The 25,674-nt window shown below is 46.1% G+C and overlaps 1 protein-coding gene across 7 annotated transcripts in view; it reads right to left on the reverse strand.

The window, feature by feature from the left end:
- The window catches only part of ANKS1A (ankyrin repeat and sterile alpha motif domain containing 1A), a 104,103-nt gene that overhangs the window by 65,316 nt on the left and 13,113 nt on the right, over positions 1 to 25,674 (reverse strand). For 5 of the 7 annotated variants that reach the window (XR_003988564.1, XM_030465369.1, XM_030465365.1 and 2 more), the window contains exons 2-9: positions 12,622 to 12,702; positions 11,691 to 11,847; positions 9,708 to 9,770; positions 3,774 to 4,070; positions 3,068 to 3,143; positions 2,677 to 2,778; positions 1,282 to 1,377; positions 977 to 1,173 (exon numbers count right to left, since the gene is read on the reverse strand). Coding sequence is in view for 6 of the 7 variants with exons in the window: in XM_030465369.1 (XP_030321229.1) it covers positions 977 to 1,173; positions 1,282 to 1,377; positions 2,677 to 2,778; positions 3,068 to 3,143; positions 3,774 to 4,070; positions 9,708 to 9,770; positions 11,691 to 11,847; positions 12,622 to 12,702 (1,069 nt within the window). In the remaining variant the exon portion in view is untranslated. The remainder of the gene's footprint in view (positions 1 to 976; positions 1,174 to 1,281; positions 1,378 to 2,676; positions 2,779 to 3,067; positions 3,144 to 3,773; positions 4,071 to 9,707; positions 9,771 to 11,690; positions 11,848 to 12,621; positions 12,703 to 25,674) is intronic. The other 2 variants (XM_030465372.1, XM_030465368.1) reach the window with 1 other exon arrangement.

The following is a 25,674-nucleotide window of genomic DNA, read 5'->3' on the forward strand; positions in this document are numbered from 1 at the left end:
TCTCCCTTTTCACACCGGTTCAGCCTCATCTTTTTTATCTGTGACAGAGCTGGGACACTGTTCCAGCCACTCTTAAGGCAGCACAGTTCAGAGATGGATGCAAGTCACCAAGATTTAGTTAATAACAGCACAGTGCTTACCCTAGAGAGAGATCTACCTGAAATGTGAAAGCTTTTGTCTCATTTCTGCTATATATTTGCTAAGAGTACAGGCAAAAAGATTCACCTGTTTGCAGAGAAGGATGAAGCATGGTTACAGTACTGCCAGCAGTTTCATTGTTCACTGCTGCTTTGCCTTTTGTCCAAAAATACATCCATGGAGCAGGCTGGCTAACACCAACCTGGAAACAAACCCTGAAGCTGTCACAGCAAGGCCAGCACCCCACCTGCCCCAGGGCTGCCTCACCACTGATTGCTAAGGGAGCAGCAGATGCAGCTAACAGAAGGTGAGAAGACTTCATTGGAGAGAGTTCCAGGAGCTCTGCATTGCCTTGTAAAGCCTTGAGTACCCTCTACAGATCTCTGCAAGTAATACACAAGAAAAGCCCTGTTTCTGCTAGCAGCTAGTTTCCAAGAGGATACTCTTACTTCTTGAGAGCCTTCTCTTGGGCAAAGCAGAATGCAAGAGAGATAACAAAAAGGCTTCACACAAAGTTTCCAAAGCTTCCTTCCAGACAAGAAGCTAGTGCTTCAGCTAAGTGTTATGTCCTGAGAATACAAAACTCACAGGCACCAGGATTCAAGTGCCAGGAAACAGGAGGATGCCACACAAGGCAAAACTCAGGCATGAAGAAATGGCCAACAGAGGTTATGTGAACACAGTGAAAAAGGAGAGGTACCTGCCTGCTCTAACCAGGGTCTGAGATGGGCTTAAAGATTTCCTCCAGCTGGAGCTGGCAGCCAGCTGCAAAATCATGAGAATGGAGCTAAGTTACCTGTCCTAGGGCAAGCAGACATGAAGACACAGAGCTACATACAGGCCTGACTCCTGCTGCTTTGAGACCCGTTGACTCTGCTTCCCTATTCCCAGATTCCCGATCTGAAGACCTCCCACTGGCAAGGCTGTCCAGGGAGTGGCAGGAGGTTGCATTGTACAAAGCTTCATAAGGACTCTCCTCCTCTGGGTTCACATCAAAATCTATGATCAGTTCAGTCACTGCTTTCTCCACATCACCTGGGAGAGGAAGAGAGAGACAAACACCTCACCAGGGGTCTCTCCCACCCTTGGGAATTCAACACTTGCAGGATGAAGGGTGCTGGAGACTGTTGCACACAAGCCTACCCTGAGATACCAGGCAGATGGGCTCAGGGGCTGGAACAAGGGGTGCTTGGACACTTTTCTCTGCAGCTTTGGCACTTTTCTTCCCAATTGTGTAATCTGCAAGGAGATGGGCAACCAGGTCAGCTTATGGCAATCTAGTTTTACATCCACTTCAGCATATGGTGCTTCCTCCCTTGAGCAGGGAAGGCAACTGTCAGCTTATTAGGGCTCCAAAAAAAATAACCAAAGTACATTATTAAAACTTGCAGCTCAGATCCCAGAATAGAAGCAGGCAGCCTCTTTAATCACATGCACAAGGTTAAGGATGTTCTTTGAACTTTTACAGAGTCTTTAATCAGAAAGCAGAAAAGCTCCTGCATGGACATGATGTCATGGAGCAGATTACTTCATACTGCAGGCACAAGCTGCACCTGTACCCAGAGATGCAGCCTGGTCCTCTGGAGCTGTAAGACAGATTCTAACTGTGGTCCCCTAACCCCAGACAACACCAGAAACATTACATTTACATGAGTCAAGTCAGACAGCAACATCTCCTGGAGGCAGCTCACCTACAGGGGCAAACTAACAGCATTTACCTGCAAGAATTTCAGTTTCAAAGCCCATCTGTGTCTCCGGTTTCAGGATACAGAGAATACCTACCAGCCTCACAGGCAAAGCTTAATTAAAAGTCTGCAAAGTGCTTTGAACCTGCAAAGCTCTCAAAAGCAAAGCATGAATAATGCACACCAGTTGCATTCACTTCTGATCTTTCTCCCCACAGCTGAGAGGAAATTGAGACAGCATAATTACAAGGTATGAATTTAGCTAAGATGCCACATTTCATTCCCTGACTTGGAAAGGCACAATGGGCCAAGCTCCTTTATAAACCACAAGTAATCAAGGCCCTTTCTGTAAATCTCATCTGCAAAATCCATGTCCAAGCTCCACAGTGAAGTGAGGAGCAGGATGTAAAATCTGTGGATAACAGTTTGCCTACACAGATACATGGATAGCTAATCCAAAACCACTCCCAAAGCTATTACTTTGCATGCTGCAAGCAGATTTAGGCTATCTTTAATTTTAATTAACTTCTGAAGTGAGTTAAATGAAGCTCAATTAAGCCCATTTAAACTGTTAAAGTCATGCCACACTCCTTCAGCAAAGGAGCCAATCCCCTAAATCCCCCCCACAAAGAAGTTCCCCTGCAAACATTTGGTTTGGAGACAGTTCACCTGAGTGTTTAAACACCATTCCTTCCAACACCTGCAAAATTCTCATTGAGGCACCTGAACTGTCCTGAAGCTGCTTTGCTTTCAGCACCTGCCAGGATTGGAGACCAAAATCCTGTCCTTGCAGTGGCACAATCAGCACCCCAAATGTCCCCCTCCTACCCACACACAGAGCTCCATCACTTACCTTCAATAAGAGCTGCTATGTGTTGGCTTTTCTGAGAAGGAAGTTCCCTCACAATATCCAGAGCTGTCAGGCCTCTGTTATCCTTGATGTTCACATCAATACCTACAGCAATAGGTGCAAAGAAGGCAAAAGCAAGAATATTTTCTAGCTACATGCAGGTTCATCAAATCAAATCTTACATTTATGATCATGCTTGGGGAAGGGAAGCTAAAAAAAAATACTCTGGAGGCAGACCTCAAGCCAAACACCAAGTGAAAACCTCTCCTAGAAGCCTCTCTGAGGAACTCTGATAGCTGGTTGGAGAAAAATGCTGCCACTATAAAGGTGCTTTCTCCAGTTTTGGGTGAAGGGATCACCACCTTACTGCTTCCAAAAGGGATCATTCTCTCACCTGCAGCCAGCAATATTTGTACCACATCTGTCTTGCCAAACAAAGCAGCTTCGTGCAAAGCACTGCCTTTTTCAGTCTGCAAATTAAATGGAAAAACAGCATGAAGCTAGACAGTGGGGAATGGTGATGGAGGCATGTTTGAGAAGGTTACAGAAGCAATAAATAAATGGCTTTATATAAAAAGTGTGGGCAAGAGTATCTCCAGCTGAGGATGGACTATCAGTGCTGAGATTCTGGAGTGGAAAATGGGGATGGTCTCTTCAGAGAGAGATGCAGGCCCAGCTCAGAGACCAAGGAAGGACTGTCTGCAGCTTAGCAAGAAGTCATGTCTTGAGGAGGAAAGACAAGACCACCACATAGAAGCTATTGTTGTGAAAACAACACATTCACAAGTGGTTTGATGGGAAGAGCCACACTTGGCCTCCATTGCTATTAAGAGCTCACAGTACTGCAGGGCAGAACAGCTGAAGCAAAAGAGCTTTTTTCCTGCCTCGCTGAGCCTGGGGCTCTTTGTCCAACCAACAAGCAAGCACCAAGCATGCACAGCACCAGAATCCCTCTGAGCAGCCTCTCAGAGCAACCAAGAGCTGCCCAAACAGCCCAGATGCAAACAAAGCTTCCATAAACCATCCCTCTGGGAGGAGAATCAGGGGGAGCTCTCCACATCATGCCCACAGGTGTCCTCAGACCAGCCCTTCCCACACACCTGGTAGTTGCTATCCATGCCAGCATCCAGGAGGACGTGGACAACAGTTTTGTGACCGTTCCGAGCCGCCAAGTGCAGGGGGGTGTGTTTCTTAGTGTTGCAGCTTAAAAGGTTGGGGTGAGCATTCAAGAGCATCTTGACCACTTCCAACCTCCCGTAGAGGGCAGCCAGGTCCAGGGGGGTCTCAAACTTGTTGTTCCTCATGGTGGGGTCAGTCAGCTCCTCCAGCAGGACCTTCACCACCTCCGTGTGGCCGTACTGCGCGGCGCAGTGCAGCGCTGTCTCGTTGTCGTTGTTCTGGGGGGGTCACAAAATCCAAGACATCAGAACTGGGGGAGAACAAAGCTGCTCTGTGCCTCATTCAAACTCAGTTCATTTAAAAAAATAAAAAAAAAAAATCAACCCAAAGCAGCTGGGAAGCAGAGAGCCTGGTTTGAAACAAAGCCTGGAGCAATGTTTCCACCGTCTCAATAATCATTTACCAGGCGTGGACGTTCCCATCACAACCTCATCAACTGACCCACCCAGTAAAAGCTTCAAAAGCATTCAGAAAAAATGAGCTTTTATTGAGATACAGGGAATCTGGTCTATGGGAAATAGGTGCCATCAGCCTTCAAAGCACTGAGGTCAAAATGAAGGGATCACACTAAAGCTGAAGGGGTTGCTGAGCTGGATTCCCAGCACTGCTGCTCAGGCAGCCTCTTATTTGTTGGTAGCATCTCCCCCCCCCTTTGGGATGCCCCAAAAATAAAAAGGCTGCAATAAACAAATGGCAAAGATCAGCTTGAGTTCTACCTGCTGGAGCTGAATCAGCATCACTTTAGATTTCAACTTCAATTGTTTCAAATCCTCCTTCTCCTGATTGTAACAGTCACCTCTGCACTCCTGAAGCTGGCCCTCTGAGAAAGGGGGCACCAAGTCCCATGCAGTTTGGGAATTAGCAGTGCCATGAGATCACAGCACTAACAAGCTGAGGTCTCAGGTCAACTGAGAGAAGAAATGGCCAAGCAACAGGAGAACAGCTCCCCAGTGAAAGCCAGAGCCAATTAATGCATGCAGCACCTGCCAGGTTAAAGATAGCAATGCAGGGCACTGAGAGATGAGCAGCCTAAGACATTTCACCTGCAGGTGCAAAATAGGAACATTGCCAGGTTTAAAGAAGCCTTTTCTCAAATTAAATTGATCTCAAGTTTCTAGCTTTACCACTGTGTGTAATACACAGGGGTTTCTGTGGAAGGGCTTCAGAAACAAGTTCCCTGCTAACAACTTGACCCAAAAAACTTGAGTACAAACTGCTACACACTTCAACTTTAGCTGAAAGAATTGTGGTTGAGCTTTTTTTTTTTCTTTTAATGGAACTGTTCCCAAAATAATAAGAAAACAAGAAAACAGGAGAATGTACTTGTCTTGATGGAGTTAGAAGTACAAGTTTAGAACTAGAATTTGATCAAAATACTTTCCTTTTTGCTTTGAGAGCTTTTTTGGACACCAGCTTGTAGGAGCAGTCAATATTTCACAACCATGCAGCTGAACTTGCTCTGTAGCACAAGTACTTTAATCCTATTAACCTGCTAAGTCATTCTAGGGATTCCAGGAGTCATGCATGCAAAGTCCCTTTTGTTTTTATCTAGTATTTGCATCATTTGTCAGCTGTGTGAAAAGCCCTAAGGGAAGCAAGGAGTTCTGCAGAGGCTCTCTGCAGCTGCAGCCTGGAGAAAAGCAAAGACTGAGGCAAAAAGCAAAAAAAGGAAGCAGAAGCAGCAGCAGAAGTGAGATATTTAAGAAGGTGAGGAAAGCAGGGCATCACTGTTAGTGCTGAAGTTCAAAGCCAAACACCAGGCTGGAGGCATGGAGGGGCAGAGGCAGCCATGGTGAAGGAAGGCACAGACAAGTGGACAGAAGGTGCTGTAGAATAAAGAAGTCTGCACATAAAATACACACAGGGAGAAGGGGAGAGAAGAGAGAACTAGAGAGATCACATCTAACGAGGTATTTAAAAGGCTGGTGAACAGCATTACTCTCATTTGTCAGGGAAGGGAAGCTGGGTACCAGTAAGTCCACAACAAACCCAGACCAAAGCCCTCCTGCAGCACCAGGGAGCCTGGCTGGTGATTTTAGAAGAAGAAGATAACCCTGGCCCCTCTGGAGCAGCAAATATCTGCTAACAAACCAAGGAGTAACAATCCAAGTTGCTAACAAACCACTGCTCAGCCTACACTGCTGGGGATTTCTCCTCTCTCCCTCTCACACCTCCCTGGCACAGGGACCACAGCCTTTTGCAGCAACTCTAAAGACCTTCCTGACAGCTCCTAACATCCTTTAACCACATAATTGTTGAAGATTTCCTCCACCTTCACTGCAGTTTAGCCTTATTTTCCTTAAGCAGGCCAGGGCTCTGATACTTGGGACAAAATCCTTGGGACCTTCCTCCTGCAACAGAGCCCACCAGGCAGTGAAGTCCCCTGAATCATTTCAGCAAGTCTTTCCCCATCACAGACTGTACTGGAACCTCCTGCTCTTGCAATAATCTGTATCACCTGCATTTTGGGAGACTTCTGAGCAGCCAAAAATCCCAGAGCAGTTTCAAAAATCCCAGAGCAGTTTCAGGCCAGGACATTTGCCTCCCTTCCCTGCATCATCCCTCCAAGCACAAACCAGAGCAGAGCCTGAACAATGAGCAGGAGTGCTCAGACATTCAGATTTATCCAAGATGGAAAAATAAAATTCCTTTCCAGCAGCTAGAAGGCACATGGGTTCAGATTTCAAAACTTCTTAGAAAAATAGAGCACTCAACAGGACCCAGGGGGGCTGCATTCTTGCAGGAATCCCAGCATCCTCCCTCCCACCCCAGTTCACAGTTGGGAGTGAGAAGTTGGGCTTGTACAGTCCCTGCCTCCAGACCACAAAAACAGGAACAGAAACAGAAATGTCTCTGCTCTTGTATGGGCTCCATCATGTTTTTCAAGCCCTGGTGACCAGATACACAGCTCCTCAAAAGACACTAAACCAGGGAATGCACAGCCCCTCACAGGCTACCTCTCTGTACACTCCCTGTTCTCGGCACACTGTAAGAGGGCTTTGATTGAAGAAAGGGAGACTTGGTTTAAAGAAGGGAAAGTTTTCTTACTTCTTAACCTGCAAAGATTTCAACAGTCAAGTAAACTGCCAAGAGAGGATGTAGAGAGCTGTCCCTCCCCAAGGTTTTTGAGAGGGTGCTAGAAAAGCACTGCTCAAGAATGGTTTAGGCAGACCTGATCCTGCCTCAGATCTGGGGAAAGGGGCTCTAAGACCCTTTGGTCTCACCCACTTTGTTTCTAAGATTCCCATGTAAGATTTTTGTCAGTGTGTGCATGTCTTGCCCTGCTGAAAACCTCCTCAGTGACACATCTGAGCCTGAAGCACTGAACAGGGATGTCCCACCAGCACACACTCCACAAAGTTGCAGTTAAAGGCAAGCCAGAACAAAAGAGGGGAAAAAAATACCAACATTAAGCAAAATCCAAACTTCACCAGGAGGTGACACCCAAGGCACAAAGCAGAAGAGTTGCCTGGGCAGCTGAACCATCTCTCCTTTCCCTCCTTTTGCAGCACACAATTTCCATCAGCATCCCCACACTGCACTGCCAGAAGCAGAGTAACAACCAGGCCTCCTTCCTTCCAACAGGTGCCCAACAATGCCAAACACATTTCAGAAGAAAAACCAAATGATCCCCATATGTCCAACAAGCTTTTGAGAGCTCTGCGGGTGGGTCTGCTGCCCGGCTTCATTTGCAGCCTCCAGATGGTTGGCTTCCACTTTTCTCAGCAGCCCATTTAGATTTATAGCACTTCAAAACCCAATCTGCATGATTCATTTGCTTCCAATTAAAAAAAAAAAAAGAAAAAAGACAAAGCCAGTTTGTGCAGTGCCCAAATCTGAGCTATGTGACAGCTTTTCCTGCTTTGGTTCTGCTCAGCTGATGGGTTCCTTCATACAAATTAAAGACTCAAGTTTAAGGTGACAGGAGTTGGTGACACTTCCATCTCTTAGCTTCACTTCTATCATTTGCTTTCCACAAGTCCTTCAGGCCTGTAACATATTGCAGGGACTCTCTGTTGTACAAAAGATGGTGAAAAGGAAGCATCAAAACAAGCTGTTAAGTATTTCTTTAAGAGAGCGAGAAGCTTCTGGCTACATCTCTCCCTCAACAGGATATTAAATTGCAGTGCAGCCATATATAAATGCTTTCTCCCTTTTTCTAAATATGCCAAAATGTTTGGGAAGAGGAAACATCTCACTCTGATCATTTCCACATGACATCTCATGCTGCATGGGAACTGAGAAGCTGGAAGCACCAGCTCAGCAAGGGCTCTAACATTTTGCTCTTGAAATTTTATTGGCTCCCCCACCTGGAACCAGGCTCTTGAGAAAACACCAGGGTTTGCATGGCAGGTGTGATTCCACTTGCCCTTCATCAAACTTGGTCAAAAACTTTTGGAAACCTGGTCAGAATTTGTGATGAGCCTCACAGGATGTGTAGAAATCCTCTCTCTGCAAGACTCCTACAGGAGCCTGGAAAACTGAACTGAGAATTCAAGATAATGCACTCATCAAAAATATTAAATCTAAATTAGAATACTTAAACAAAGACCCACAAGAAAATAAACTCATTTTCTGCTTTTGATTCCTTCTTCATTCAACACTTCAATGCTGGACTGTGTAAGATTTCACTTTGTTCCTGTCAATGTTTTAGAAAACTCCTTTCAGGCAGTTGAACTGCTTGGCTGGTATGTTTCCAAAAAAGACATTTCTTGCTCTAAAATTCCCATCTGGATTTCTGTAAAAATCCCTGATACAGATGAGCTTCACACAACTGTATTTCTGCTTCAAGAGGTAGTATTTCCTGAAACAGGAGTCTGCAAAACCAACCACAATTCCGAGCAGTTAGCAAGCTCAGGAATTTTCAGTGTCTGTGTTTTTAAGGTACTGCAGATCAAGCAGAGTGAGAGTTTTAACTAAACTTTGAGAGAGAGAAATCTGCCATGGATGGCTGGATCCAAAATAAACTGGCTGGAAACAAGTGTGGTGTGGTGGCTTACAGCAGAAGTATCTGATGGTAAATCAGCAGACTGTTCATGCCATCACTGGTCTGCAGCTTCACTATAAATAAAAATGAAAAATGGTGGCTGGGAAAACACCACCTGGATCTTTAACTGCTTCCTGAATTGCTCAACCCAAATGCATCATCAGTGCTGATGTCATGGCTTTTTGTAGCTCAAGAACAACTGAAAGCAAGAGAGGAGCAAAACAGACAGGAAAACAGGAACAGAAGACTTGGGCTGGAGGGTCAGACAACACAAGAGGCTTAACATCAAAAAAGAGACTGATGCAATAAGCAGGACATAAAAGACTTGGGAAAGGAGTCAGGAATATTACTGCCTTCCCTTCTCCCCACCACCACCAAGAAGTAACTGGCCAGTCAAATGACAACTATGGCATTTTGTAGGAGAAAAGACATGAAATTTCACTCCAAAGAGCCCACAGAGAAAATACATCAAATGTTTAAGCAGGAATAAAAATGTTCTTCTCTTTGCATTTATCAGCAATATTAGCACATGAACTAAACCCTAAAGCATTTTCATTGCAATAACATTACCTTTTGGAAGTCATCCAGCCAAATCAAGCAAACTGATCAGCACCAGGAGTCCTACAAGGCTAAGCAATGAAGGAGCCCCCAGGAAAGTAAGGAGAAGCTTCCCTTAAATTATGTTTCTACAACTGCTTTGAAGAAAAAAAAAAAACAAAAAACCCACAGTAAATATTTGCATTTTACTTTTCCCCAAGCAGCTGCAAACTGAACAGGGTTTATTGCAACTGGATGACATTGCACCTGGAAGCACACGAGTGCAGCTTGGAGCAGCGATGCAGTGGAATGCTGACAGCAAAGTACACACCTTGGCATTGATATATGGGTCAAAGGGGCCGTACTTTTTGAGTTCTTTGATCTCAAGAGCATTCTACAAAAAGGAAGAGGAAAAAAAAGAAAAAAAAAATGTGATCATGAAATGGGTGAGATATAGCAACAAAGCAATGGGTGACTCCCAAGGGGGTGGAAATGACAGAATTCAGCATCTTGTTCCAGGCAAAGCTATTAACAGCAGAAGCCACTCCAGCTGCCAATTCCTGTAACTTGAACCATTGGGCATTTCATTTACCAGACTCCAAACACAACCAGCACAGGCTGCTTGGCTGCCTCTCCTCATGTAAAAAGGTTCCTACAAAACAGACATTAATGAAACATTACCTGGAAGGATTACACTAAGCTTTTAATCTTTTGCAAAGGTTTCCCCTATTATACCTGAACTACTTGGAGCAGAGCAGTTTACACACTCAGAGGCCTCAGTCAATTCTTATCAGATTGATTGTTAAACAGCTAATTACACTTTTCTCATCTATTTAGACAGACTGAATGCCTGCAGCTGTGCCCAAGGATATTATTATGCACAGTCCCAAACTGGAAAACTATCAAAGACATTAAAACATACACACACACAATGAGTTATTTCTGCTCAACTGAGGAGTAGCAGTCAATATTGCCACCATATTTTTCATTTCATGCTTTAGAAACAACCATGGGCAGCCTTGGACACCAACTTAGCCATTTTACACCAAGGAACAGAAAAGTTAAGTATGGCACTTTGGTCCCACAAAGTATGGCTGCAAGCAGGATTAGGACTCCTAAATCCAGCTCTGAAGGGAGATTGCTCCTTGGCTTCTGGAAAGTATCCACAGCAGGTCCAAGTTCAGCAGCAGAAACTCACAGTTCCCAGCTGCTCATCTTGACTTTGACAGATTTTGCTAAACTTGAGCCATGAGTATCTGACCTCTTGGGGAATTAACTTCTGAAAAAATTACACATTTTTAGCCTTTTGTGTGGTACTAAGGCAGACAAACTTATTTGGGTTTGCTCCTCTCCTCCTGAATGAAAACTTGAGTGGTTGAAGAGCTGATTCACAGGGACATTAAGATATTCCTGCCTCAGGGACAGGGCAGCCAAGGGCTATTGGAGCTTTAACCCTCCAATTTGAATCTGGAATCTGTTACTGCATGTCTGCCCAAGCTCACTCAGCCATGAGTGCTTCAGTAACATGACTGAATAAAACCTCCTGAACAATCTGGTCCCTTACCCAAAACTCTTAAACAACAGAAATATTTGGGTCTTCCAGAAATTCCCTGAATTGCAAGCTACCTGCTGACTTCCATGGGGAAATTCCATGGGAGCCAGCCCTTCAAGGTGGTCCCAGCAGCTGCTGTGCAGAATAGCTGTCTGATACAAATCAATCCCTCAGCATCCTAACCCCAAAACTATCAGCTTGACAGAGGGAAGAAATCCAACAGATTTTTAATTTTTTTTATTTTTTTTTTCTGATTGAGAAAGTAATTCTTTAAGATTAAGCCAGGGATTTATCTGGGGACAAGTAGGGCTGAAGTTCTCTTACAAATCAGTACACTGGAGCAAGTGCTAGAGACAAGGCAGGAGAATAGCTCAGAGTGCATGGCCAAGGACTGAACAAAGCTGCCTCAACCAGGCCCCAAAGCAGGGAGCCAATGTATCCTTTGACAGGACTAGAAACCTTCTCAGCTATCCAGCAACTGAAAGGAAAAACTACAGGTTAGTTTTAGAAGGCCAGTATGAAAGCAGCAGACCACTACCTAGGTGCTGAGTGGTTCTTTTATTTATATCTCTCTATATGAACATCTATACCTTAGTCATTCAACCACTAACTTGGAACTGCTTTAGGCAGTGCCCTTTTTATCCCATTACTAAGGAGGACTTTATGGCTACTGGTTTGGGAAGGGTCAGGAGTCAGCTGAAGTAGTTGCTCTCCATCTGAGGGAAGTGATTCAATGATATATTAAGAGAAAAAGAGGCAGACCTGCTCATTCACTTTTGTGTGTGAAGGTCCTTGGTGGATGAGGAGCTTCACGATGTCTGCATCTCCTTTCCAAGCTGCAAGGTGAAGAGGGTAACAACCTTTACAGTCTGCTACGTTGGTTAGTGCATCATTCCTCAGCAGAACTTCCACAACATCCCTGCAAGAGAAGGACACGTGAATCCATACAAAAGTCAGTCCTTGTTTCACTGCTTACATTCTGCAGGAAGTATTTCACAAAAAGTCAATCTGAGCAGGAGTACTCCAGAGAACCTCTTGAGATGTGATTTTAGTGTTCCTATTAAATGCTGCCCAAGGGGAAAAAATAAAATGAAGGACTGCTGAGATGAGCTCAGGAAGGATCTATGCTACCTTCATCCTAATTGAGATGAATAGGGACTGGAGTCATCAGCCAGCCACTCTGGTGAAAAGTGAATTGCACCAGTACAATGAAGATGAATAAAGATTTTTAACTGTTCAGTTTCTCAGTATCTTAAATAACAGTGAACAATACAAGATTTGCCAAGCTGAAGACTGGAGTGTTACTTAAAAATGTAATATGCATGAAAGCAAGGTTTAAGTGGTGCAGGCACAGCAACACATTGGACACCAGACAGACTGCAGAGGACTGTTACTGGAGAAGCCACCTTTAGTGTGTTCTATCTTATCCAAATTGTTTAGGAATAAAAGGGTGGTTGAAAGCCCCAGTGTTTTGCCCATTTTTTAAAGAGGTGGAGGATGACCCTGCCCAGGCAGTGCTTCTACAGCTTCCCTGCTCTGCTGTTCTTCACTCCTTGTCCTGAAGATGGTGTAGTGCTGCACCATCACCACGTTTTCACTGGCAACAGCACTCGACCGGTGAAAATGAGACAGAACCCGAGTTTGTAAAGCACAGAGCATCCTCTATGATCAAAGGCATGAGAAAATCACTCACTTATGACCATTCAAAGCAGCATGGTGCAGTGGTGTGTATCCAGTACTGTCCACGCAGTTCACATTTGGCCCTCTCCAGATGCTGCAAGACACAAAACGGACAGGGAAGACTTAAGCATAACACCAAACAGAGGGAGAGCAGGCAAGGACAAGCTTCAGCAGAGCTCTCACACCAAGCTGGTTATCTGGAAGCAAAACCAATGACTGGGCAGTTAAGAGCTGTGGTTAAGAGCAGTAACACAGAGAACAGACTGCACAGCACCATGTCGAGCAGAGGGGGTTAGTGTCACAAAGCACACAGGGATCCACAACTTGATGCTTTATCAGACCACCCTGCCTTAAAATCCCAGCTCCCACATTCTCCTGCTCCTAGACAGCTTTCAGCCATACCCGTGCTTGCCAGAAAGCATCTTCAGAGCAGGATGTGTCTGCTGGAGTTGACCACAACAGACAGTAAATCATCGACCCGCTGCTCATTCCCACCCCTCTGAGGGTTTTGATGGCTCTGGGAAAGCCTCTTCCCTCCATGGCAAGAGGCACTGGGGGTGCAAGTCAAAGACTGTGGGATACAGAGCATGGTCTTGGTCACCAGTGTGATTCCACATTGATTTCATCCTGCCCAGAAATCATTTCCATCTGAAAGCTGCTCTATGTGAAAGGGGAGGTGGTCCCAGAGCACTTCAGGGAATGTTGTTGGCTTCCCCCCTCCTCTGTTCACAAGTTGAACACCAAGGGTTTAAGTTTAACCCTGCAGAGGACTGATCTTCCCCCTAACCCCTGCAAGGTATCCTCTTCAAAACCATGGAGAAACAGCTGTGTAGGAAGCTGGCACTGCCTGAGCTTGCTGCTGAAGGAGTTCGGTTCTTCCTCCCACCCCTACCAGTGCTACCACCAGTGCTACCCAGCCAGGGCACCTCAACACAAATCTTAAAAGCCAAGTAAAACTGTTTACCTCTCCTGGAGATGGCTCTCTGTGATGCAACCCATCACTCCTCCTCTGCTGGGCTGTTTTAACACTTTCAAGAATCACAGAGGATTTGTAAACCCAGACAATGACACTTCCCCTGACACCCTGGATATGTTTTTCTGCATGGTTTTCTTCAACTAAGGGTAGAACTTCCCAGCATCACAGCTGATCCCCAATTTAATTGGTTTAAAATAAAGTCAACTGTTGCTTTTTATGAAGCAGGCCTTCCCTGATCATTTCATTTCCTCCCCAGCATGTAATCACTACAACTCATTGTACAATGCAGAGGCAACCCGAGCAGTAACTGGGTTTTCTAAAATAAATCATTACTAGAGGGCTCATAGCCAGAGAAAACTCAGTGTATAAGAGCAGCAGGAAAAGCCCCAAACCAACAGGAATCTCGTGCAGACCAAGTGGAAATTCAGAAGTAAACTCAGCAGCATGCTTATTCTCCAGGACATTTCAGGTGGGATTCAGGAGCATGGAAAGTCTCTCCTCTCTGAGGGACTCCTGATCCAGCAGAGCTTTGTAAAAGGTTTTGAGTCCTTAGACAGGCAAGAGCTTTGCTAAAGAAGAGGCAGCTAAGGGGGAAATTTATCCAAGAGGACAGGGAGGTAAGCCACAAAAATCCACTTTGCAAAGGATCAGAGGTTTATCCAGAGGCATTCCCACACACCATCTCCTGCTTCAGAAGCAAGCCAGCAAAACAATAGATGCAGGCAATGCACTTACAGTGCTACCAACATGCTTTGCAGGATGGTGGCTTAAACCAAGTCCAGAAGATACAGGAGACACCCAAAAAACCCAACCAGGAGGAGCCCTGCCCCATCCAGCTGCAACAGCCCTGAAGTATGAAGGGGATCTGAGTAACTCTCTGGCTCTGCTTTAGTTCTGGCAGTGGGTTTATGCAGTGTGGTTACCCAAATAATTTATTGCTGGATTTAAAGTGGCAATTAATGGTTAAAACCAGTGCCAGAAAGACTTGTGTGTAGTCTGGAGCAGTTATAAATGCTGCACCTGCACATCCCCTTGCACAGGGAGCTCCACCTGACCAAAACCAGAGGGTTCAGTGGTTTTTCAGATTAAGTAGAGCTCAAAAAGCTTCAGGGTGTAAATATCTGTATTAAATCCTGCTGGTCTTTCCTCTTTCTTTCAGCTGAAGTTATGAAGTCAGGCAAACCAAGGTTAGTGGTGCAATGGGGATAAACCCAGCCAAGATACCCATCCCCATCAGAGCACGGACTCCCTGTCAGAAAACACTTCCATAAACTCCCCCAGGAATTTTCTGATTAATGCTTTAAAGTAAAGATCACTCCAGGGACTTGAAGGAGGGAAAAAGCTGAGGTCCAAGACAGAGCAGGATCAAGAATGAGGACAGGGTACTGCAGAAAGCAACTGCTAGAACTTGGAGATATTTTAACAAGATAATAATAAAATCTGCTGTGTCCTTCCCTCCCCCTTGCCCTTTTATTCTGGCAAATCAAGACAGCCTTTATCAAAGAAAGGTCAAATCACCCAGAATATCAGACTGAAAGGATCCTAGAAGAGAACTATTTATATTTAGATGTGAGGACTGCACTGAAGTGCATCAATGTTTTCCCTCCTCTTCCTCTCCAGCTCTGCTAGGAAGGCTGCAGAGTTCTCCTGAGTTATAGAGGAACCAAGTCTTTCACCCCATTTTTTATTTATGCAATGCATAGCACTGAAGAGACAGACCAAGAGAAGATGCCAGACTTCTCATGGTAGATCTAAACACTAAAATAACTCCACTATGGTCTGCAGAAACTAGGAACTGGACATGGGAATGTTACCTCTGAACACTGCAGCTCCTCCAGAGCACAACTGGCAGAGCCTGATGCCAATGACATCTCAGGGAAAAGCTGGAGGAACCCTGGCAGAACTCCTGGAAACAAAGCCCAGGCTCTAATCTAAAATATCAGGAAAACCCCTCAGACCACGTGGGGATGGAGGTGAGAAGTTTGGGGTTAAAATTGTTTTTTTTCATGTCAGGTCCTTCCAGGCCAGGCAGGGCAATTTAACAAGGTGTAAGTCAACAAAACAGCTCAGCAAGACTTGGAGATGTCATGGGCACACAGAGCTCTGTTCAGCCACCACCACCTCTGGGAGCTCTTGGCAAACAAATAAATACTGCTCTTACTCAGCCCAGTGGGAGGACAATTCACAACACAGAGAACATTAAAAATTATCCATGAAGAACCCAGTAAGTGGGGTTTCTGGAGACACAAAAATCACTGCAGGGATTTGTGCAGGGAAATTGGGGGTTGGCAGCAGCTGTGAAGGCTCCAAACCTTTTCAGAGGGGTTTCCCTTTCAAGTCACTTGACTCCCACTGTGCTCAGACACAGATTCTCCCAACACTGCATCTCCAGCTAGATTACATTGTCTCCAGGAATATTACCTCCAGGAATATATTGCCTCCAATGGCTTGTAGGTGATAGAGGAAATGAGAAAGAGATGGGCACTTACTCAGGTGCTGTGAGACCAGGCTGGGGTAAAGCCTGAATCATTTCACCTGAGCAGTGCCTACTTACAGACCTGTTGTCCTGATTTCACAAGGCAGAGGGAAAGGAATTCAAAACAGGGCAGGATGAAAAAGCTGCCTTCAGGAAAAGCAGCCAAGGCAGAACAAAATGTAGGAAATCTGAGGGGCACTGTGATGCTTCTTGAGGGTGTAAGGTGAGGACATCAGAAGCCACATGGGCTTTATCCTCACTGTGCTACGTAGCCTTGGGAAAACCTCTCCACTTCCAGACCTCAGTTTTCCCATCTGTAACATGGAAATAAAATATTGAGGGAAGCAGAGTACAAAGGCAAATACTATCTCTGTACAGTGACATTTTGGGCTGTTTCTGATTAAACAGAAAAACAGAACCCGGCACAGGAAGGAGAGTGCTGTAAATACAAAGCTCCAATAAAGCTCAGAGGTCTGGAGCCAATTCAACAACCATGGCTGTTTGCTTTATTTCCACCCCCAGTCCCCAAAAACCCCTTTACATCAAAGAGGGGGTTTGCTTTTATATAAGCAGTCTCCCTTACCCAAGTACAAACTTCAATTGATTACCTTGATTCCACCTCCCTCTTGCCACACCAGGCTGGTGTTGGGACAGCATTCCTGATGTGTCTGTTTAAGGCAATTAGGACTGAACAAGAAAAGTTCTGAAAAGTGCAAAACCTGCTCTGTTTAACTCTTGCCCTCAGTTTTCTCTTGCTCCATGACTCAGCAAGTGCTGGAGCCTTTTAACCAAGGCTTCCTGTTTGTGAAGATTGCTGAAGAAGGCACATTGCTTTAGGTCATGATAAAACCCAACAGTTCCTATAAACAAGTCCATATTTGTCCTCTTGGTTTTCCATTTATTCCTCTCTGACTGTAGTAACTTTACTCACAAAATCGTTGGGGGCAGTGGGCCAGAGCCAAGGCCAAGCCACCTAAAGATCAATTCAGTGTTTTAAAGTCAAACAATCAGTCTTCAGAGCTGCTTCATTCTCTCATTTACATGAATTACAGAAGCACCCAGAGGCTTCAGGGACCAATGCTCCCATTTGTGCAGATCAGAGAGCAGAGGCCACGGCTACCTGGGGTATTCCCCCACTCAATACTAAAGACAAAAGGAACAATATTAACAGTATCACTGCTACAAGAAACCAGTACTCAGCAGCAGCTTGGCCCAAGGTCACAAAGGAAGTTTAAAGTAACTGAGAACTGGTCCCAGATGTTCAGAGACTCAGTTCAATGCCTCAGAGCATCCCTCAGGGTCACCAGGGCAATTAAGGCTGATTAACTCCAATGCTGGGAGGACATCCCCAGCAAGTCAATGCACACATCTCCCCTCTGCAAATCCAGCCAGCTGCTGGATCCCTGCAATGCTCCCAGAACCCTCTTTTGGTATTTCCTGCTTAGGGACTGGTCCTACAAACAACCCAAATGCCTTGTGCAAGATTGGAGGTTTAGAAGGGGCCCTGAAGCCTTTCTGCAGAGATGGAAGGAAACACTGCACCCAGAGCCTGAGTGGGAAGGGACCCTGCAGGGCTCTGAAGGTGCTGCCACCCTGATCACAGAATCACAGAATAATCCAGGTTGGAAGGGAGCTCAGAGCTCATCAAGTCCAACCCTTGATCCACTCCCCCCGTGGTTCCCAGCCCATGGCACTCAGTGCCACATCCAGGCTCTTTGGAAAGATCTCCAGACACGGAGAATCCACTACTTCCCTGGGCAGCCCATTCCAATGCCTGATCACCCTCTCCAGAAAGAAATTCTTTCTCGTCTCCAACCTAAACCTCCCCTGGCACAACTTGAGACCCTGCCCTCTTGTCTTGCTGAGAGTTGCCTGGGAAAAGAGCCCAACCCCCCCCCTGGCTCCAACCTCCTTTCAGGGAGTTGCAGAGAGTGATGAGGTCTCCCCTGAGCCTCCTCTTCTCCAGCCTCAACACCCCCAGCTCCCTCAGCCCTTCCTCACAGCAATTCTGCTGGATCCCTTCACAGCCTCCTTGCTCTTCTCTGGACCTGCTCCAGCACCTCAATCTCCTCCCTGAGCTGAGGGGCCCAGAACTGGACTCTGTGCCTCAAGCACCAGATAACACCACAGCCTTTCCAAAAATCAACTTCTGATGCAAGGCTTGGGAAGATGAAAACAGAGATTGCTGGGGCTGCATCCCAGGGAATGGCTCCTCAGCCCCTCTTGGCTTCAGCAAAGAGCAGCCTGGTCAGATTCCTGCTCCTGGGGAGGCTGCACAAGGAGCCAGAGTTGGGATCTTTGGCTTCTACACCCTCAACATCTTTGTCCAGATGCCTCCTGGCTACATTTGGGATGACTGTCCCCACCCAAAGCTCCTCGGCTGCCTTCTTCCTATACTCTTCTCCACACCATCATCCTCTTGCACCTTTCCCATCCCCTTTTCTCTCTGGTCAGCAGATTCCTTCCAAACTCAACTGCCCCTCACCCAACAAACCAAGGTGCACAGGATCCATCCATCTGCCTCCTCTCTTCTGCTCAGGCCTGAAGAATCTGTCCTGGAGCTCAATGGGAGCTTAATCCTGACTTCTGCTTTCAGCAAATCATAGAACACCTGACAAAAACACATGCCTGCTGCCTTTATCTTTTCCACCAACTGCAGCAGTGTTAGCTCTAAAACCACAACATTTAAGAGCCTGGCATTGTCCTTTTACAGCTGCAGCATCCTATCAGTCACAAAGCCAAATTCAGACGTACTACAGAAAATGTGGGTGGTCATGGAATGTAAAAGAGAATGACAGAATGCTTTGCAGAAAATTCTGGCATTTTATAGGCACACAGAAGTCTCACTTCACATTCCAGTCCTACACAGGAAGCATTTGCTGTATATAAAACTCTATTATTACTGCCTTTTTTTTTTACAAACCAGTAACTGACAACATGATGCTGTTGCCAAACATTTCACAATCAAATACAGTGATTACCTTGACCTGATGTAGAAGAGCTCTGCTAAGGGCCAAGAGGTCACAACAAGACTTTGTTGGGTTTGGGTTTTGAGTCTGATTGTTGCTTTTTGGCAACAATTCCCAACAAAATTTTCTTCCTGCCTGAGAAATCTAAAATGCAACTCCACGTTCTTAAATGAAAGGGAAGAAGCTGAATGAGCTGAGCTGGTACTCTGTGTGTTTCCTGAGTGCCTTTAAACCTGGGAGAAACAAATGGAAGAACTGCCAGCAAGGATGCTGCCTGTGGATCATCCATCCTGCAAGGCCTCAGGAGAGCTGAAGATCGACCAGCTCCTCACAGGGAAAGAAGCAGAGGAGTCAGAGCAGAGGATACTCCCAAAGCTGCTGGAGAAACCCTTCAGACTGAAGCAATAGGTTACATTGATGAAGCTTGAGGGTAAAATGAATCAGAAAAGGATAACAGAGCTCAAATGATTCTGTGTAAATTAAAGAGCAGGTCTGGGTTTGCAGGGCTGTCAGCTGTGCTGTACAGACAACTCCAAAGGAGCAGTGCTGAGTATGTGATATTAATCTGGCTGCAAGGTCTCACCACCCACGTTTCCTGCCTGCTGGAACTCCCTGGCTTCCCACTGCTGGGCTTTAAAAAAATAAATCTAAAAGTAGATAAAAAGGGAGCCCACTGAACACCCCCAAGAATTCCCACACTGAGGAGCTCAGCACTGTCCAGCTCTTCCTGCCAGCACAGAGCACACACTGCTTTTAATCTCTCTCCCTTCCAGAAAGCACCTCTGCTACACAAAAGAATCCCTGAAATGCTGTTAGTTCTGGGCTGCAAAGCAGAAATTTGCCTGGCAGTTAGCAGACAGGAGCAGGAAAGCAACACCTATAAGGAAAGAACAATGGGATCACAAAAATCTGTGCAAAGCAGCCAGTTTTCAAACATGAAAAAACCAAAAGCACCAGAGCAGACAAATTGACCCTCCTGGGATCTGAGCAGCCCATGCCAGGAACTCTGGAGCCTTGAGCCACGATGCAGAGGTGAAAGGCAAAGTGAAGGAGCACATGCATGAAACGTGCAGCCACTTAGAGACCACTGAACCCAGCCCCAGGAGACTGGAAAGCATCATTCCCCAAGTGACACAGCATGCAAACTCCAGGCTCCTTCCACCAGGACAGGAGGAACCTGAGGTCTGCAGAAAAGACACTGGGAACAGCTCACTGCTTCTCCACTGCATCACTCTCCATCTGGCAGCTATGGGATTAATGTTGGCTCAGCCCATGCAAAGCAGGACTCAGAGGTAACAAAACTGTTTCCAGGGATTCACAGGGCAGCAAGAAGGAGATGTTACTGTCTCTTTCTCCACACTGTCAGAACATACCTTCTTTCCTTACAGAAATGGAGGCTTACACCAGACAGAGCTGAGTCAGGCAGTCAATCTATCAAGGAATGACAATTGTGTTTCCAATTAGAGCAAACAGGTGAAGACATGCAGTATACACATTGCAAAGAAGCACTGATTGCCTGCTGGAGGTGCTTTTCCCCACTCTAATTACAGGCAGCCACTTCCAGAAGATTCCTTCCAAGCACAGGAAAAGGAACACAGCTTCCCTGTGCATGCATCTCCTTGCACCAAGAGCTCACAAATCTGGACCACGAAGCTCCATGGAAAGCTGCTGAAAACATCACCCTGCAGCATGAAAGAGAATCTCCTGGCAAAAGTGGTGTCCTCACCTAGGAGCCACTTCCAGAGGTATGGACATGTCCATAGGGAAACCTGGTTTGGTTTTCAGCTGCACTTGAGTATCAGGGAAGTTTTGAGCAGTGTCCTCAGCAGCTGGATCCACAAAACTCCCTTCAGTTCTCTCATCCAGGTCAGTTTGCAGACAGCCCAGAGCTCTGCATGGCAGGGTGAGCTTTCATCTCATCTGGTAGCTGCAGGATCAACTCCCACTTCCCTTGAGAGAGGGAGAACCCTGCTTCAACAGATTTTTAGATCAAGTTTAGACCAGGATCTTAATGAAGTACTTGACAACATCAGCAAATCTTAATTACACATCTGCAATTTTTAATAGAAACAATCACCTCAAAATTTCCTGGCACCCAAGTTTGAGAGGGACAGTTAAGTGAAAGAATGAGACTAGAATTCCATAATTAAACAGCAAAATCCAGGGATATTAACATAAATCAAAGAGAGGAGAGCAAGTCTCTCATCTCAGCTAGCTCTCTGGTAGGAGAGAGTGTGGCTGGAAGGAGAAACCACAGCACAGCTCTGTAAATGTTACAATAACAAAATAAAAATTGGGGGTGAGTTTTTACTAGAGTGACTTTTTGATCTCTTCCATCCATCTGGATTTCTTTCCTTTCAAACTTTTGGCGAAAAGGAGGAGGTTTTGGCACATGAGAAAAACATAACTCCCTCTACAGCCAAGCTGTCACCCCAGCCAGCACATTCCAGCTGCAGGATGCAGAGCTGAAGTGTTGGGAAGGGCTGAGGGTGGGAATGTGCCTTTGATAAATGCAGGAGAAGAACCAAAGCACCTCCATCTGCAGGCACCATCAGGGGGAACACTGACTCCATCCTCCAGGAGCCAGCACAGCCATCCAACCCCAAACTCAGCCAGCAGAATCCATCTGCACCAAGGCTGTCCCAGGATTTTGGCACCATCCCACTTGGTTCCTCTCCTCTGCTTCTCCAGGGACCACTCCACTCATTGCACAAGCTGGAAGGGGGTTCTGCTGCTATTTAATTGGTATCTGCACCTCCCCCAAACCACTCCATCCATCCTACACATCAGCTGCCTAATAACATCCAGCCACTTGGAGGAGAGGCTGAGAAGCAGGTTTTTTTTCTAAAATTCTCCTGGGCTTTTTTCTTTTCTATTAAAAGTAAAACAAGTTGCTCCAGCAAACAAGTAACTATTCAATGCCCACCATCCTGCTGACATCCTGAATGTTTCCAGCTCTGGGTGACCTCTAACCCACTGCAAAAAAATCTGATTTACACATACCAGAAGGAGCAAGGAGTGGAATTCTCATTCACCTGTGGGAATTCCAGACCTTCCAAAGCATCTTCTATCACATGTAACAGCCATGTAGACAACACACTGAACAGCTCAAAAGCAGCCTAGGTTTGTGGCTAATATCACATCTAAGGCTCATGTTTATCCCTGTCCTTCCCTCTGGCAGAGAACTTTGCATATTACTCAAGAGTGTTAAAGTGAGACCAGCCATACAGGACAGGCAGATTAAAAGCCTTAATAATCCTATTGCACTACATGAAATATGCATGGAAGGGATGTGGTAACACCTGCATTAAAGCCAGAGCTGGTGGCAAAGCACAACTGAAAAAGCAGCTGCTGGGGGACACTGATGCCATTTAAAGTTTGAGAGCAAGACAGAGCTTTGGCCACTTCACCTCCTTTTCCTCTTCAGCATCAGGGCCAGCACAAGAAGCTTCCATCCATTCCCTCCTGAAACTCTCAGAGCTTTTTCTTTATCACTTGCCAATCATTTGGCAATGGCAACTCTGCACCTGTGTGGCACACAGGTGAGAGCCAAACAGCAAGAGCCCAGTGCCTTCCCTGGTTCCCACCAGGTACATTGGAGCCAAAGGGTTTAACAAGGTCAATGTTCTCTGTCATGGGATCACAAGCTCAAGAACAACACCAGAATAAAATGGAGGAAAATGGGAACCTTCCTAAGGACAGGACATGTGGAAATGACCCAGCTGACACTGCACAACATTGCAGCCCAGCCCCAGAGCTGCAGACACTTGCTCTCCAGGTACCCAGCAGCACAGGCAGAGCTCATGGCAAGGGATTCAGGTGCCAACACCCAGATGCAGCCTGACCTTCCATCTGACACACAGCAGCAACCAGAGCCTGCCCAGTAGAAGACCCCAGGTTCTCATCCCTCAAGCACTTCCACTTTGCTGGCTCCTTTTCAGCAAGAAGCAACAGTGAACAAAGGCTGCACACAGCTCCAGCCTCATTGCCCAACACCAAGCCACAGCTCAGCCAGCACCAAGCTGGCAGCAAGCTGGGACAAAGCCACCAATGCAACCAGTGGAGCAACACCAGGCAGCAACTGGGCCTCTAATAAGCCAAATTATTCCTCCTCATGATGAACAAAGACCACTGGTGATGGAGATGCAGCGAGGGGGTGAGGAGGCAGCAGGCAGGAAACCTGCCTCAGTTTCCAACCTGACAGCAACCCTGTGAAGGATCAGCTGAGGAACTGTAAGAGGCAAAAGCCAAGCTCATCCATTTCTCTCAAAACCAGCCCACCAACTCCCACTCCTCATTTCCAGGAGGAGGTTTGGGTTTTTTCTGAGTTGGTACAAGCACCACACGTTTAACCTCTGGGCTCTCAGGCTCATGCTATTAAGGAGCAGGAGAGGATTGGCAGCACTAATAGAAGAGCATCCATCCAAGCTAAAATTCCCCACTAGGAAGAGAGCAGCCCTGCTCTTACAGATGGCTCCTGGCAGTGGAAATGCATGTCCTTCGAGTTAATGTGTGGTGAGGGTGGGCTCTGTCACCTCCTGCATTATGCAATGGGAGAGAGACAGAAAGGATGGGTCACCCGTGCATGTTTCACTACAAAGGATCCCTCTGAGCAGGAGGCAAAATAAATAGCTGCAGGATAGGGGGAAAAAAAAAAAAAACCAGGTCTGGTTTGAGTGCATATGCTGCCTTTTATTCTTAAAAGCATTACAGACACTGGTTCTGTGATCTGCTCCCATTACAGGAGCATTTCCAGCTGATTACATGCTGGGGAGCAGAGTTCACAGACAACGTGGGCTCCACATTCTGGGCCAGATCTGAACAAAGCTCTGCTGAAAGAAGTGCAAAAAAATTTCAACCATCAAGAGAGGGAAAGCCAAGCAGTGTGTCTTCCAGAGGAGAGTGAGCAGGAGCTTTGGTCCTGATGTAGACAGTGTGGACAGGAGCATCTCCCTCTCCACCCATGGTCCAAGGGGAGGGTTTTGGTATAAAAACCAGGGAAAATGGGAGAGGGCAGCAACTGGAAATCATTTGCAAAATGCTTACAAATCTCTTAAGGAACTTTACTAAATGCCCATTTTGCAGTGCCTTCTTCTCTCTTGTATCTGACTAGATGAGGTTTTGAGAAATAGGGGCAAAAGGAAGCAAAACATTCCTACAGAAATTCAATAAACTCAGCAGCTTTATGAATGTCATAGAAAACAGCCTGGAGCTGACAATATCACAGAACTGCCAAGTGAAAGGAGCAGCACTGCTAAGGTAAGCATTCCTCACTCTTCATTTGAAGCTAAGCTCCACTGTTTCCACAGTGCTGGAGAAGGTGCCACTAAGTGGAAGAAAATGGAGTGTTAAAGAATAAAATTAAAAAAAAATCAGATGCAGAGAGAATTAGCAGGATGCATTTGAGTGGCTCAGGGTCCCAGGTTCTGCTGAAGCCCAACTCCTCAGAAAGGTGCAAGACTTTTCCTTTGCTTTCCCTCCACCCAGCACTTGTAAAAAAAAAAAAAAAAAAAGGAACCACAAATTCCTAATCAGAAAATACCAAGGATCTCACACTGCAGCACTGAGCTGGCTACAGCTGGCAACCTCACACTGTATTTTCCCTCCCCCTTTTTTCTTTTGTGAGATGATTTAACAAGCTACAGAATCCCAAGGGACATGACAAGCAACCAACAGAAACAGAGCATTGTCTCCTGAGCAGTCCAAGTCCATCTGCACTGCTCCCTTTTGACAGACACACAAAAGGTCTGAGTTTGGAGTAAAAATGTTGCCAAAAGGAACTTGTGCAGAAAACCCAATAATCTCACTTCCTCTGCCTGCCATTCCCCCTTTATGGGAGGAATTGCTGCACAAATTAAGTGTTTTGGGATGGCAGAAAACGTGCCACCCTCTGCTAGCTGTCTGCTCTGTCACACAGCTCCATGATCATTGCAAAACAAAATCACCAGGATCACAACAAGTCACAGTTACTATGTTTTTTTTCCCAGCACGCACCCAGTTTGCACCTCAGTGGGAATCTGGGATTTCTAGCAGGGAACCTTGCACCTAGAAGCATACAGGAAAGGTGACACTTTATTTATGGACACCCTCCTCCAGGGGAAGTCACAGATAAACTCTACACAGAGAAAATAAAGACACCTCAAGCCCTGCTCTCTCCCTGCTCCAGCCCAGGGAAACCAAGCTCAGATGCAGCAAAGCCAATTCCGCTCCATTCCTTGTCACCCTGGAGCCACCTCAGCCCACTCCCTCCCACAGCAAACCTGTTCCTCCCTAAAACTGATGCCCAAAACACTGAACAACAGCACTTGTGTCTGACCTGGAGTAAATGAGAAGCAGGTAAATAGGCCAAGTAAAGCAGAACCAGAGAAACAGCAATTCAGAGACCAAATTACCCCTTCCCTACATCACTTACAGAGCAAATGTAATTATTTGGTACCAATCACTGCATCTGGAGTGCACTGTTGCCTCAGGGAGTCAAAAAAAAAAACCAAAAACATAACAAAGGAGACAGGGGCTCACATAACATCCCATTTCCCTTGTGATGCTGCCGAGATTGGTGACATGAGGGCTTTGAATTTATGGTGGCACTGAGATGTTGAACTGTTCAGACAGGGTGAGGGCCCAGCACCCCCAGGGAGAGCCCCT

This window comes from Calypte anna, chromosome 26 (genome assembly GCF_003957555.1).
Source record: "Calypte anna isolate BGI_N300 chromosome 26, bCalAnn1_v1.p, whole genome shotgun sequence".
Classification (NCBI taxonomy): Eukaryota; Metazoa; Chordata; class Aves; order Apodiformes; family Trochilidae; genus Calypte; species Calypte anna.